Source organism: Melampsora larici-populina (genome assembly GCF_000204055.1).
Source record: "Melampsora larici-populina 98AG31 unplaced genomic scaffold MELLAscaffold_27, whole genome shotgun sequence".
Lineage (NCBI taxonomy): Eukaryota > Fungi > Basidiomycota > Pucciniomycetes > Pucciniales > Melampsoraceae > Melampsora > Melampsora laricis-populina.
This window is the reverse complement of record NW_006768791.1, coordinates 72,749-85,711: the sequence shown is the minus strand read 5'-3', so window position 1 is coordinate 85,711 and position 12,963 is coordinate 72,749. Positions and strand designations below refer to the sequence as shown.

Genomic DNA, 12,963 nt, shown 5'->3' with positions numbered 1-12,963 from the left:
GTAATTCTTTTTTACACACAATGGGAATTGCGGCTTGGCCATCCAGATCTCGATCGCTGTGTGACAAAGTCCAGAGTCGACTCCAGATGAAGGATCACAATCGATCAGAACGATTTCATTTCACCATAACAATACTCCACCCTTGAACCAAATCTTTTCCTCAACGATAAAACCCTAGGCTACATCTCACAAGGTTTTGATCACTGCGATATTCATCTTTCATGTTCATTTTAAGCCGGGCTCACTTCCATCACTCAACCCATGTGCGAGCGAAAACAGCCCTTTGATTGATTTTGTCTCCATGGGATGCTGGTCCTCAATGCAACAATCTCCTCTGATTTCCCGCAAGCTCCATGATTTTTGTGTAAGAGACTGTAGAAAATGTGTATCATGAACGATCAAAGAATCCTGATGTATACGTCAGGGGACCCTGAGTGCCACCGTGTCCAGTTTATATTTGCTGGTCGAATAGCCCACACCAACGGCCTTTGAGAAAGACAGGAAGACTGTGTGCGCTCGTCGGCGAGCAAATGTGACCTGGACTCACTGTGCCTTTCACCGTTATACCTCGTCGAATCTTGGGGAAATAGTTTGGTACTACTACCAATGTGAGAAGCTTTTCCAGGTACGACATACTTTTGCGAAACGCATGAAATTGGCTATGAACTTAAGAAAGATAAAGGCATACCGAGGACAAGTCCTTGTTGAGCATTGCGGGCTGCAATGGTCTTGCGGTGGAAAGGCCGGCTAACTGTGTCTGCCATGCGGACGCGAAGGAAGTGACATTTTCATACACATCATGAAAGCAGTGGCAATCTGTTCCCTCCGGTTTTGGATTTGCATCAAACTCAATCGGTCAGGCAATGAGCTGCATTCAAGGATACTGGACTGAGGAAACTTTAACAATTGTGAATTCCCAACAAGAAAACTGACGCTATTGCAACCTTGTGGATACATATTTCACCACACCAGACATGTTGACGAGGTGCGTGAGCCCGAAGATATCAAACCAGCAGTTTGAGTCAACATGATGAAGCAGCGTAGCCAAGAGCCATTCCAGGCGTTGACCGACGATAATTACATTCCATGAACCACTGCTACGGCGAAATCAGGACACACAGTGCACCAGTTCTTGAGGAAATCGGTTGGTGTGAAGCTAGGGATAGAACAAAGTTACAACAGGGACCAAGCTCGCATCAGACTTGCGCATACAGAATCTCTGGTTGCGAGCCTATGAAGGTATGGACATCGCCAGCCGGTGTGTGAGCTCACGTTTTCGTCATCAGCAGTAAAACAAGTTCTGACCCTTCTCTTCAAGAATTTTCCTACATGTCTCTGTTTAATTCATGATATTTTACATTCTTAACTTCAACCCTGTGTCTGAACCTGTTGGATGTTGATTCCACTGTCATTGCTCAGTCGATTATTTTGGTCCTAAAAAACCCCTGATTTTTGGTTCTAAAGCTTCTCGCTATATAACCAAGGGTCTTCCTTTCAAACTTCTCAACTTGTGCTATCTTACACAAACTTTATCGCTTGACGTCACCTCGAAACTCAAACCAACCCCTCAAGGCTCTTAAGATTAAAATCAAGTTGTCTCACAACCCAAACGTTCTTGACCCCGAAAAGCTTTATTTTTTCATGTTCGTCATCCCACATCTTCGTTCTCTATGAACTTGCTCTTCCAACCCAAAACAGCTCACAATCTCATCATTCCTTCTAAAATAGCATCACAATACCTTGTGGACTATTCTTTGTTCCACCAACAATTATCTCGTCCAAGGTCTACAACCACTCCAAAGGCTACGAGTTCACAGTGAAAACCTAATTCCTGATCCTTCTACCACTGAAAACAAAAATCAATTGTACATCTTCTTCATTCGAGTGACAATATCCGTCGCTCCATATTGACGAGCGTATTTCTTCACCCTTCCATAATGCCCAAAACTTTACTCGGTCGTCGTTTCTGTCATAGTCAGTTTATCAAGAATCTTTTCCGCCATCAAAGTCAAGACCCAGAACCCTACGTCTTAATCGGTATGTCTATCAATCATATCGTGTCTCGCCATGATGATCGCTAACCTGCTATCTTTTTCTCAAGTCCAAATGAGCCAATTCACCCTTACAGAAAACTCCTCGGACGTTTGCGAAGTGGTCCCAGTTCCTTGTCGGTCATACTTTACCGCCTGTGAAATGCTAAAACGAAAGCTTTCATACAAACGTAAAGGATCTAACAAGAAACCAGCAAAGGCACCCAAACCCACCACTGTACCAGAAGAAGGCTCCACCACAAGTCGGGAAAGTGCAAGTGTTTTGCTTTCAGAGTGTCTTCGAAAATACTCTCCTTTCACTAGTCGTGAACGACCATTATCGACTTTGACAGAAACCAATTCGAACTGTGAAGGCAACTCACCTGGCTTATCACCATCCTCATCAGCCACCAGTGATTCTCCTTCACAATCCATCAACTCTTTCGGATCGGACGAGGTTCTCTTCATGCCTCTCAAACCACAACTTACTGTCGCTCGAAGACGTAACTCGTTGCGTGAGACATTGACAAGGACGATCCATGTCTCATATACCTTTGCTATCCCTTGCATCATCCTCACACTCCCAGACGATGAGGATAGCTATTATACCCAATCACCATTCCCGGTTGGTCTCTTTGCGATTACCGAATCCCGAATTGATCAACTCCAAGATCAATTAACTGTCCCGATCCTTCCAAATAACAACACACCCAGAAGTCGATACCAATGGCCACATCCTGCTGGACCTTGGCTTAGACCTTCTTCGACGACAGACATTTCTTCACCTGAAAAGGGTTCAAGACTTGGGAATGGAAGAATCGTGGGGTGGAGTGATGTTTCGTTTTGGAGAGCTTGTAATGATTCACTCTCTTCATCAACTCCTCAATATATCTTATTCCCTCCACCTCGACTTGCTAGACAAAGTGATTATGATCGAAGAGAAGAACGTGCCAAAGGGACTACTAAAACATCTACTTCTAATCCTCATCAAATCACTCGAAAAGATCTTTTAGTAGTCTAATCATTTTCTTTCTTCTTTATCATCTCTCTTTCTAGGATAACAGTATACTTTTTTTCTTTTGATTTTTTTTTGCAATGTAGCTGGAGTATAAGTCAATTGTATAAAGTAGTAGTAATGAAATGCATAGTAGTAAATGTACCAAGTCACTTCATTCTCGTATCTCTTTTTTCAGTTTTTTCCATCTTTGTGAAATCTTAGATGTACAAGATTCTTTAAGTTTAGGTATCTGAAGTTTAAATTATTATGAGACTTGATCTTGACTGTGTCTCTATCTAAAAGAAATAGATCAGTTTTGGTTAATTTGAATCTATAGATTTTCTTTTGGTTTTGACTTTCAAAACTTTTGGTCTATGAGGCAAAGATGACCGTGATGTCATCATTATGCGGAACCCGAGAAATTATGAGATATCAATTTGACCTTGGGCTCTAAAGCTTTGACCTCTAGACTTAACATGAGGTATGATTAGATCTGGTAAAAACAAATGAATTCAAAACTATGGTCAATGTGGTTCCCAGTCTAGTCTGATCATGTCCAATTGATGACTTACCAGTGGTAGGATGTCATGTCCTTGGATTCAAAAATCCAAAGCAATATAAAAACTTCAATAACTGAAGAAGGGAAACCAAAACATAAGAACACCAGCAAGAACTTGACAATCCTAAAATGGTTAAAGCTCTATACTATAAGCTCTGTCCACGGTGAAAATCTTCTCATCTTGGAGTACCACTTAAAATAATATTAACTTTCTCAAATTCGTTGGATAAAGATGATATCTACAGGGTGTACATCCTTTGGTGATTTATAATGATAACTCGTAGGTGGAAGATATTATTCCTGATAAAGTGTGAACAAAAATTCTAGCTAGACTCAGAGGAAAGCATTTCTTAGGAGCCTAATTTTTTTTCAAGGTTTCTTTTCAAAGACTCGCGCTTGTTTAATCCAGCATTAAAAATCTAGGAAACCTCATGAGATTATGTATAAGTTCTGAGAAAGAAATTTTTGCAAGAGTGTTTCTTTGTTGGGAATATCCAGTGATATTGACCTTCGGAATTGGAAGAGGAACTAAAGCCTTTACTTTCTTTCCATCGAAGTTCATCAATCTCATCTGATCAACCTCACCCGCATTCTTGGGCGCATGCATTGCCGTTGCGAGGTGTGCAAAACCTAACCATAGTTTTTGACTGAAATCCTAGGGTGAGACTACATATACATACGTGTTGTAAATTTTGACAGTGTGTAGAACTGTGAAATGAGTGAATGGTTTTACAAATAAATTTGACCCGGAGATCAAATGCAAATTAGAATCTTGAGAATATCATCAAATCTCATTCATCATTCTCAACTTCATCCTCAACAACTTAACTTCAAATACCGACCTATCATCAAATTCAATTCATATTCACTTTCATCAATGTCATCTGAAACACCTTCACCAGCTCCAACTTCACCTGTTTCTACTCAATCTAAACCACCAGCAAAACTAAAAGTCAAGAAACCTAAACCAGATGGTGGTATCACTGAAGCAATGTCTGCCTTAGAGGTAAATCAAATGATTTGAATCTATGTATGTTTGAACCATCAAACCAGTCTGAAATTTATATTCCATTGCATTCCTTTAGTTAGATCCACCTCCACCTTATATCGATCATCGATTACAACTTTGGGATCAATTAAAAGAAGAATATGATCGAGAATTAAAGAACAAACCTCGAGAAAAAATTCTTGTTCAACTTCCCACAGGTGAACCTAAAGAAGGCATCAGTTGGGAAACTACCCCTATGGAAATCGCACGTGGTCTCAGCAAGAGCTTAGCCGAAAGAATCGTAATTGCAGAAGTAAGAAACAAACCCGAATCAGAATCACCTCTCCACAACCTACATCGAACTGATTTCATAATGTCTTGATGATTAGGTCACTCTTGAAGGCGTAGCCAAACCGATCTTATGGGATTTATTGCGTCCTCTTGAACAGAGCTGTTCAATGCGACTTCTTGATTTTGAGTCCGAAGAAGGCAAACGAGTGTTTTGGCATTCTTCTGCACATGTTCTGGGAGAAGCAGCAGAAAGACATTACGGATGTCATCTTTGTATCGGTCCACCTACTGATGATGGATTCTTTTATGAAATGGGTATGGGTGTTAGTGGTGATCGGTAGGTACATATTTCATCTTTAAAAACTTATAAACCTTGAAGGATTTCACTCATGTGTTGAATGTTTGGTTGGAAATCACTAGTTCAGTTCAGAATGCCGATTATCATCCTCTTGAAAAAGTGGCAGAATCAGCCATCAAAGAAAAACAACGATTTGAACGATTAGTGATCTCTAAAAAGTCACTACTTGAAATGTTTGCGGTACGTGAGATCTGTTGATAAAACTTCTTAGCATTTTACATTTATCAGTTCTTTGTGCTGACCAAGGACCGCGTTTGAACATTAGTATAACAAATACAAGACACATATTATCAACTCCAAGATTCCTGACGGAACATCCACTACGGTCTATCGATGTGGTCCAATGATCGATCTCTGTGTGGGTCCGCATATCCCAAACACAGGATACATCAAATCATTTTCGATTCTCAAAGTAAGACCCTCATTTGCCTGCACAGCCAAGACTGAAGCACCCAAGCTGAACTTATTAATCGATATCATAGAATTCGGCTTCTTACTTCTTGGGTGATTCAGCTAATGATTCATTACAAAGAATCTATGGGATCTCTTTCCCTGATAAAAAAGCTATGGCTGAATACAAAAAGTTCTTGGAGGAGGCTGCCAAACGAGATCATCGTAAGATAGGAAAGGTAATTAGGATTCTTCTTGAAATCCAATGAAGATAAGAGTCTTGACCATCAACTCGATTTTGCATTTGAAGGATCAAGAATTGTTTTTCTTTCATGAAATGAGTCCAGGAAGTTGTTTTTGGTTACCACATGGGACACGTATCTACAACACCTTGGTTGAATTCCTAAAGGTGTGAAATTTTCCTTGAGATTCACATGATCAGGTATTGATGATCCATCTTAGTCTGAATATAGGAAACGAGGATATGATGAAGTCATTTCTCCCAACATGTACAACTCAAAACTATGGAATACGTCTGGACATTGGGAGAACTGTTGGTTGATTTTTTTGCTTATCTCAATAGTTTGAATCACAGCTGAGCCTGTTCTTTAATTATCTTCTTATCAGATTCCGAAAACATGTTCAAGTTAGAAATCGAAAAAGAAACATTTGCTCTTAAACCGATGAATTGTCCTGGACATTGTTTGATCTTTGGTTCAAAAGATCGTTCGTATCGAGAATTACCACTAAGAATGGCTGATTTCGGTGTTGTTCATCGGAATGAGGCGAGCGGTGCGCTTAGTGGACTAACACGAGTCCGACGTTTCTGTCAAGATGATGCTCATCATTTCTGTACCACTGATCAAGTCAGTACCTTTTGAAATGAATCGTTGTACGTTCAGTCCTTGGGTGTGTTGAACTTAATTTACCTCTTGATTCTTAGATTGACTCGGAAGTTGCTGGGATCTTTGACTTTCTTAAAACCGTATATGGTATGCTGGGATTTACCTATAAACTGAAATTATCAACACGGCCGGATAACTATATTGGTGATCTGGCTGTCTGGAACGAGGCAGAGAAGGTATGTTGTCCTCTCGTTTGACTATGATGTATGTTGCTGAAGCTTCCATATATCATCAGAGGTTGTCAAGCGCTCTTGATAAGTTTGTGGGACCAGGAGAGTGGGATGTAGATCCAGGAGATGGAGCATTCTATGGTCCAAAGGTATGTAAACTTTCAAAAATCATAAGCTTTTTCCAATATCACTCAAACTGATTCTTTCATTTATAGATTGATATCACCATCTCAGACGCATTGAAAAGAAGACATCAATGTGCTACGATCCAATTAGATTTCCAACTTCCAGAACGGTTTAAACTTCAGTATCGAACCGATCAAGGAGGTCAAGGTGCAGAAGCAGGAGTCGAAGAAAGAAAACGACCGGTGATGATTCATCGAGCGATTATGGGAAGTGTAGAACGATTCACAGCTATCTTGACTGAACATTTCGGTGGGAAATGGTACGTTGATATTCACAAGCCTTGATGATCTCTGGTTAAAGTTTTTTTTTTTTTGGTTTTTTTGGTTTTTTCGGGGTAGGCCATTTTGGCTCTCACCACGTCAAGTGCTCGTTATTCCGGTCGCTGCTACTCATAAAGCTTATGCACAAGAAGTGGCACAGAAACTTTGGGATGCAGGGTTGTATGCAGATGCAGATATGACAGATGCTACATTACCTAAAAAGATTCGAAACGGAGAAGTGTCTTCTTATAATTTCATTATTGGTTCGTTTCTTTAAGCTTGATTCCTGATGATGACTATGACTGATTTTGATGGGAATCTTATTTGTATTTTTGTTTATTTAGTGGTAGGAAGTGAAGAAGTTGAAAGTCGTTCAGTGAATGTTAGAAGTGCAGATGATGTTGGACAAAAAGGAAAAGCTCAAGCACTTCCATTAGAAGAAACTTTGGAAAAGTTTATTTTATTGAAAGATCAAAGAAGGCTTGAGAATCGATTAGTTTGAATGATTTTTTTTCAAAAGTTTTTGAGACTTCAAGATGTTTTGGTTTAGTGATTTGAGTGATTTGAATGAGGTAATTGAAAATCATTGGTTTCTTGCAATGAAATTTGAGGTTTGGAGGTCATTGAGACTTGAAGGATTTGATTTTGAGGATTTGTTCTGTTTGTAAATAAGAAGACTAAAACACTCCTTGGATTTTAATTATTTGTATATACTGTTATGGTCATACCGAAATATTGTATTTCACAAGCTTAATAGCCTTGAGAATTTCGGTATCCAAGAAGTATTTGCACATTTCTCATGGCTGGATATGATCTTTTCCAAATTCCACATCTTGAGATTATATAAATATAGCTAAAAGATATTCAGACATCATATGCATCTTCATGACATCATATGCATCTTCATGACACATCTGGTCAGAAATATCCAAACCAACATGACCATCTTTGATGTATCCAAAGTATGTATGGAATTTGTGCCAATTTTAACAAAACCAAAATCAAGATAAGATAGAAGAATTGAATTTCTTGAAACTTGAAATCTTGAAGTGCTCACTTGCTTGTTCTAAATCAGTTATGGGTCAGGTTGATTTTGATGACATCATCATAATACCCGACGATCAATCAAGCTCCGTCCCGTACGGCTTTCATACCCGGGCTGAAGATCGATCATTGTCCTTCGAATTTAACTTCCTCAATTATCTGTTTAACCAACTAGGCTTTCAAGATATCAAAGATGAAAGAAACCATAGCAGATTCAAATTTCCCTCATACATCAGATGGAAGAGTATATCATTTAGGCATCAAAAAAGGAGAAATAGCTAATCGGATCTTAACAGTTGGTAAGTTTTTGTTAAAAACTCTCGCTTTGAAATCACTAGCAAATGTTCATTAATTGATTGACTGGTTTTGGTTTTGGTTTTGGTTTTGAATTGGGGGGTTTTCTTAGGTGATCATGTTAGAGCTAAAAGGATTTCAAAACATTTTGATTCAGATCCGTTTGAGTTTGTTAGTCAAAGAGGGTTTACGACTTTTACTGGATTGTACAAGGGGGTTCCGGTTTCGATTGTGGCTATTGGAATGGTAAGTTTTTAAAAAACTATTAATGATTTTCGATTTTTATTGCAAGATCATCGATTTGAGTTGGATGATTTTAGGAGACTGATTTGAAAGAGTGTTTTTGGGTTTGGGTTGGTTTGGTAGGGGTATCCTATGATGGATTTCTTTGTTAGGGAAACTAGAGCAGTAGTTATGGGAGATTTAATTATCATAAGGTAAACCCAAACCCAACAATAATTCTTTCTCAACAATTCAATTCAAAGAAAAAAGTCTAATTTAAATTGATTTGGATTGGATTGAAATATATAATAGATTTGGATCTTGTGGTACATTAGTACCTGAGATTCCAGTGGGTCGAATCGTAGTTTGTTCAAAAGCTTTAGCCATCAATACTAATTATGATTATTTTCATCGGGTTGATGAAGATAAAAGTAAAAGATCTCCTTATTTGATTAGTTGTCCTATTCCTTGTGATAAATCACTTCATGATGATGTGAATCGATTTTTCTTTTCCTTAAATCGCGGGATCTTTTTAACTGACCTACTTTATAATAAACTTGATAACTGATTCCAACATCTTTTTGTTTTTCGGTTTTATGAATATCTAAATAGCTTACAGAAGAACTTAGTAGGTCTTCGAAAGATATAATCGGTCCAATCGAATCAAACACACTTCATGCAGCTGGTGATAGTTTTTATTCATCACAAGGAAGACTCGATCCGAACTTCCTAGACCAAAACCAAGATTTAATCCAAACCTTACATTCTAAATATCCCAAACTAGTCACACTTGAAGTCAGTCTTTCTCTCCAAACCTTTTTAAACAGATTCTCATTTCACACTTTACTTTTTTTCGAAATAGATGGAAACTCCTCATTTGTTTCATTTGGCGGCTATCGCTTCACATGATCCTAGTCAATTCCAACCCACTCATCAATCTGCAAAAGAATCTGTAGGGTTCGAAGTAGGTAGAGGAATCATTAGAGCTGCTGCTGCACATATGACCTTTGCAGGTCGAGTTGGTGGTGAATTTGTTAGTCATTTAACTTTTTCTACATCCTTTTTTTCATTATCCAAAACCAATCTCATCTGATTCAATTATATTTTTTTGATAGATCTCACCTGAACGTACTGAACTTCTTGAAAACTTTGCTGGAAAAGCTTGTTTAGAAACTTTGATTCGTCAATCTATTCAAATCGAAAACCTTCATCCAGAAAACGGTAGTGTTTGGGAATCTAAAAAATGATGATGATCTTGCTTTTCTTTTTTCACATTGAGTTGGTTAATTTTTTTTGTAATATGAAATGTATGAAGGGTTTTTGGTCTTTTGGTTGTGTTTAATCACTTTTTGTTTTTTTGTAAAACCAGTATGTATGAGGTTTTGAATAATGATTTTCTTGAATTGGATGTGAGGATTTCATTTGGATGAATTTGTTCAGAAATCACGTTCATGTGTTATTGAAGTAGCCCTTGGAGACAGTATGAAGCTGTTTATTTCCAAGGTTCTGTTGATGAGAGAAATGCTGGTTATGAAATCTGAAACGAGTATGAATGAGAGCGAGTAGTACCGTGCTTGATCGAGTCGACCCGACTGAAGTTTAGAAACAAAACGGGCTCAGCCGCTCAACCTGTCTGCTCAGCTTTCATTTCTATTCGATTTGGTTTAGTTCTTATCAACTATCATCATCCGATTCAAACCATGATCTTACTTCAAACATCAAAACATTCAATCAATCAATTCAAACGAACTCTCACTACACCACATCATCTCATCAATCGAACTTATTCATTCGAAAGTGGAAGAAATCGAAAACCAAATACAAGAACTACAACCGAATCACAAAGTAGTACTAGTACAACAACTTCGAAAAATGAAAAACCAAAAGCAGAAGAAAATCCAGATCAAAAACCCACCATCATCATTGGTCATGGTCGTCGTCATCATCGTCATCATCCTAAATCAAATATAAATACAAATTCTACAAATTCTACAAGAACAACAAATCATCATACTAGATTGATAAATCAAAGGAAACTTTTATTACCTTTTGTACCTTTACCATTTGATCATCTATCACATTTAAAACCTAAAGTCTTATCACTCGATCGATTGTTTTCTTTACAAAGACCATTATTAGAGATCGAATTATCAGTTTCTGAACGTAGGTCGATTAGCTTAGAATCAAGACTTGAAAGTTTAAGCGACTCAAATCCAGATGAATCAGACATAATTCTTTCATCAAACAATCAACTGGATCGAGATCATATTACTGTTGGATCACCTTCTGATCCTTCTTTTAAATCTCCTCAAAGCGCTCATGGACATCATTTGACTGATTACGGAGTAGATGAAGGATTCGAAGACGATCTTTGGGGTGCAGTAGATGGTTATGCTCCTTATTTGATTACTGAACCGGATGGAATAGATCCAGATTGGTCAGGTGAACTTAAACATTATCTTGCGACTTCTTCTGCTTTTGTTCCACCACCTGTTCCTGCAGTAAACCTTTTGGATAAAGTTGATCATTCGAGTATTGAAAAACTGGATGATTTAAAGCTTACGGAAGAAGAACAAAGGATTGAAGAAGGTAGATTACAAGATATTCGGTTCCTTGCACCTTATGGAACTTCCATGACCGATCCTACTCCTACTCCGACCGATTCCAATGACTTTAATGTGGTATTAGAAGAAGATCTTCAAAGCTGTTCTTCAAGAGTCGAGAGTGGAAAATTACCCGAAATCTCACAAGACCCACACTCACTCATGCTCCAAGCAGCACGATTCTTACATTCAGGCTTAACATTGATCCGATGGCCCAGTGTAGTGGAATGGGAAACGATCGGACATCAACTAAGAACAGCCGAAAAGAAATTCAATTCATCTGATGATCAACTTATTGGCAAAGAAGAAGAAATCGAAAAGATAAAAGCAGTTAGAGGTGATGAGGTGTCAAAGCATCATAAACGGTCGAATCGATGGTTAAAACTTACGATTGAAACTGATACGAAAGCTTCAGAAAAGGTGATAAAACTTGATGTAGAACAAATCAATCGGATCATCTCATACAGTGAAAGCTTAATCGAAGAGTTCAATCAAAAATCTAAAACTAAAACTAAAGTTGAACATGATTTGGTGTCTGATAAAGATTTGATGAAAAGGTTTGAAAGACTTGGAGAGTTTTTGGTGAGAAAACATCATCAAAGAAACCAAGATGGTCTTGCTGAAGTTAAATTCTCGATTAGTCAACTTGATCAATCTTCTCAACTTGGTGGGTTAAAGCAAATTGATAAGGAAGAAGAATGTAATGAGATTATTAGAATGGATAGTGTTCAAAGAAAAAGGAAAAGGAAAATGAAAGTACACAAGTAAGTTTATTTAACATTAATTTTTTTTCATGTTGTTTTTTTTCGTGATGGTTTATTGATTTAAAGTTTTGGATGATTTTTTCTTACGATTTTTTTTTCATGTAGGTATAAGAAACGTAGAAAAGCTCAAAGATCATTAAGAAAAAGACAAGGTAGAGATTAATGAATGGGGAAATCCTTTTTTTTTTAAAGAAATCTTTAATTGGTATAGACTTCATGAAGGTTTTTTTTTTTCTTTTTTGGTTGATGAGAGAAGAACAGAGATGAAAAAAAAAGAAAATATATATACATAACAAATTGAATGTACATATTGTTTGTTTGAAAGATTGGGTGAACTTGAAGAAAGAAAGAAAGAGACGCAAACTTTGAATTTGATTATAATTAAAATGAATCAATGAAAGTTAAGTGTTTTTTCCATATGAAAGATTTTTGAGTTTTTTTTGTGAACTTACTTTGAAGGATTAAGTACTAGAGGTCTTTGGAATGATGATTCATTTGTCTTTTTGGAATCAAAGTTGATGGGTTGCTTTTGGAAACTTGTTCAATTAAGATACATTTTTTGTGATTAGAAATACGGTTTTTCTTGAATGTTTTTTTTCAAAACTTGTGGAAGAGAAAAGAATATATGACTTTTTGTGATTTTTGTTAGATTAAGAATCAGATATTTGAATGAATCTATCTCAATGTGATCACCATAGTTTTATATGAGAGCCATAAAGGTATAGATCAAGAATGGTGATGGTGATCTTTTTATTTTTTTGTCTCATTTTAGAATTGATTGGTTCATTACATCGATGTCTTTTTCTCTTCTCAAGCATTCACTATATAGCAGGATTTGAGCCAGATATACCTAACAACTCAAAGTTCTCAAAGTCTACTGAGTCACATTCACTCTTGAAAAT

At 37.3% G+C, this 12,963-nt stretch overlaps 4 protein-coding genes across 4 annotated transcripts; all 4 read left to right on the top strand.

The window, feature by feature from the left end:
* Nucleotides 1-1,937: 1,937 nt before the first annotated feature.
* Nucleotides 1,938-3,051, top strand: MELLADRAFT_108054 (uncharacterized protein; the record flags this gene model as incomplete). Its single annotated transcript, XM_007411926.1, has 2 exons — nt 1,938-2,037; nt 2,102-3,051. 2 exons carry the CDS (start codon nt 1,938-1,940, stop codon nt 3,049-3,051), a joined length of 1,050 nt encoding a protein of 349 aa, XP_007411988.1.
* Nucleotides 3,052-4,671: 1,620 nt separating this feature from the next.
* On the top strand, nt 4,672-7,636 carry MELLADRAFT_37217 (uncharacterized protein; the record flags this gene model as incomplete). Its single annotated transcript, XM_007411927.1, has 14 exons — nt 4,672-4,887; nt 4,964-5,202; nt 5,286-5,403; nt 5,489-5,635; nt 5,706-5,852; nt 5,924-6,022; nt 6,076-6,166; nt 6,241-6,479; nt 6,557-6,694; nt 6,754-6,837; nt 6,904-7,015; nt 7,043-7,133; nt 7,213-7,397; nt 7,479-7,636. Coding segments are annotated over 14 exons (2,064 nt in total), but the record flags the coding sequence as incomplete, so codon positions are not given.
* Nucleotides 7,637-8,371: 735 nt separating this feature from the next.
* On the top strand, nt 8,372-9,941 carry MELLADRAFT_37196 (uncharacterized protein; the record flags this gene model as incomplete). Its single annotated transcript, XM_007411928.1, has 7 exons — nt 8,372-8,477; nt 8,585-8,718; nt 8,839-8,909; nt 9,007-9,187; nt 9,307-9,489; nt 9,557-9,727; nt 9,810-9,941. The coding sequence occupies 7 exons, from the start codon at nt 8,372-8,374 to the stop codon at nt 9,939-9,941; spliced, it is 978 nt and encodes a 325-aa protein (XP_007411990.1).
* Nucleotides 9,942-10,394: 453 nt separating this feature from the next.
* Nucleotides 10,395-12,137, top strand: MELLADRAFT_88459 (uncharacterized protein; the record flags this gene model as incomplete). The annotated part of the gene is made up of 2 exons (XM_007411929.1): nt 10,395-12,061; nt 12,128-12,137. 2 exons carry the CDS (start codon nt 10,395-10,397, stop codon nt 12,135-12,137), a joined length of 1,677 nt encoding a protein of 558 aa, XP_007411991.1.
* Nucleotides 12,138-12,963: the final 826 nt, after the last annotated feature.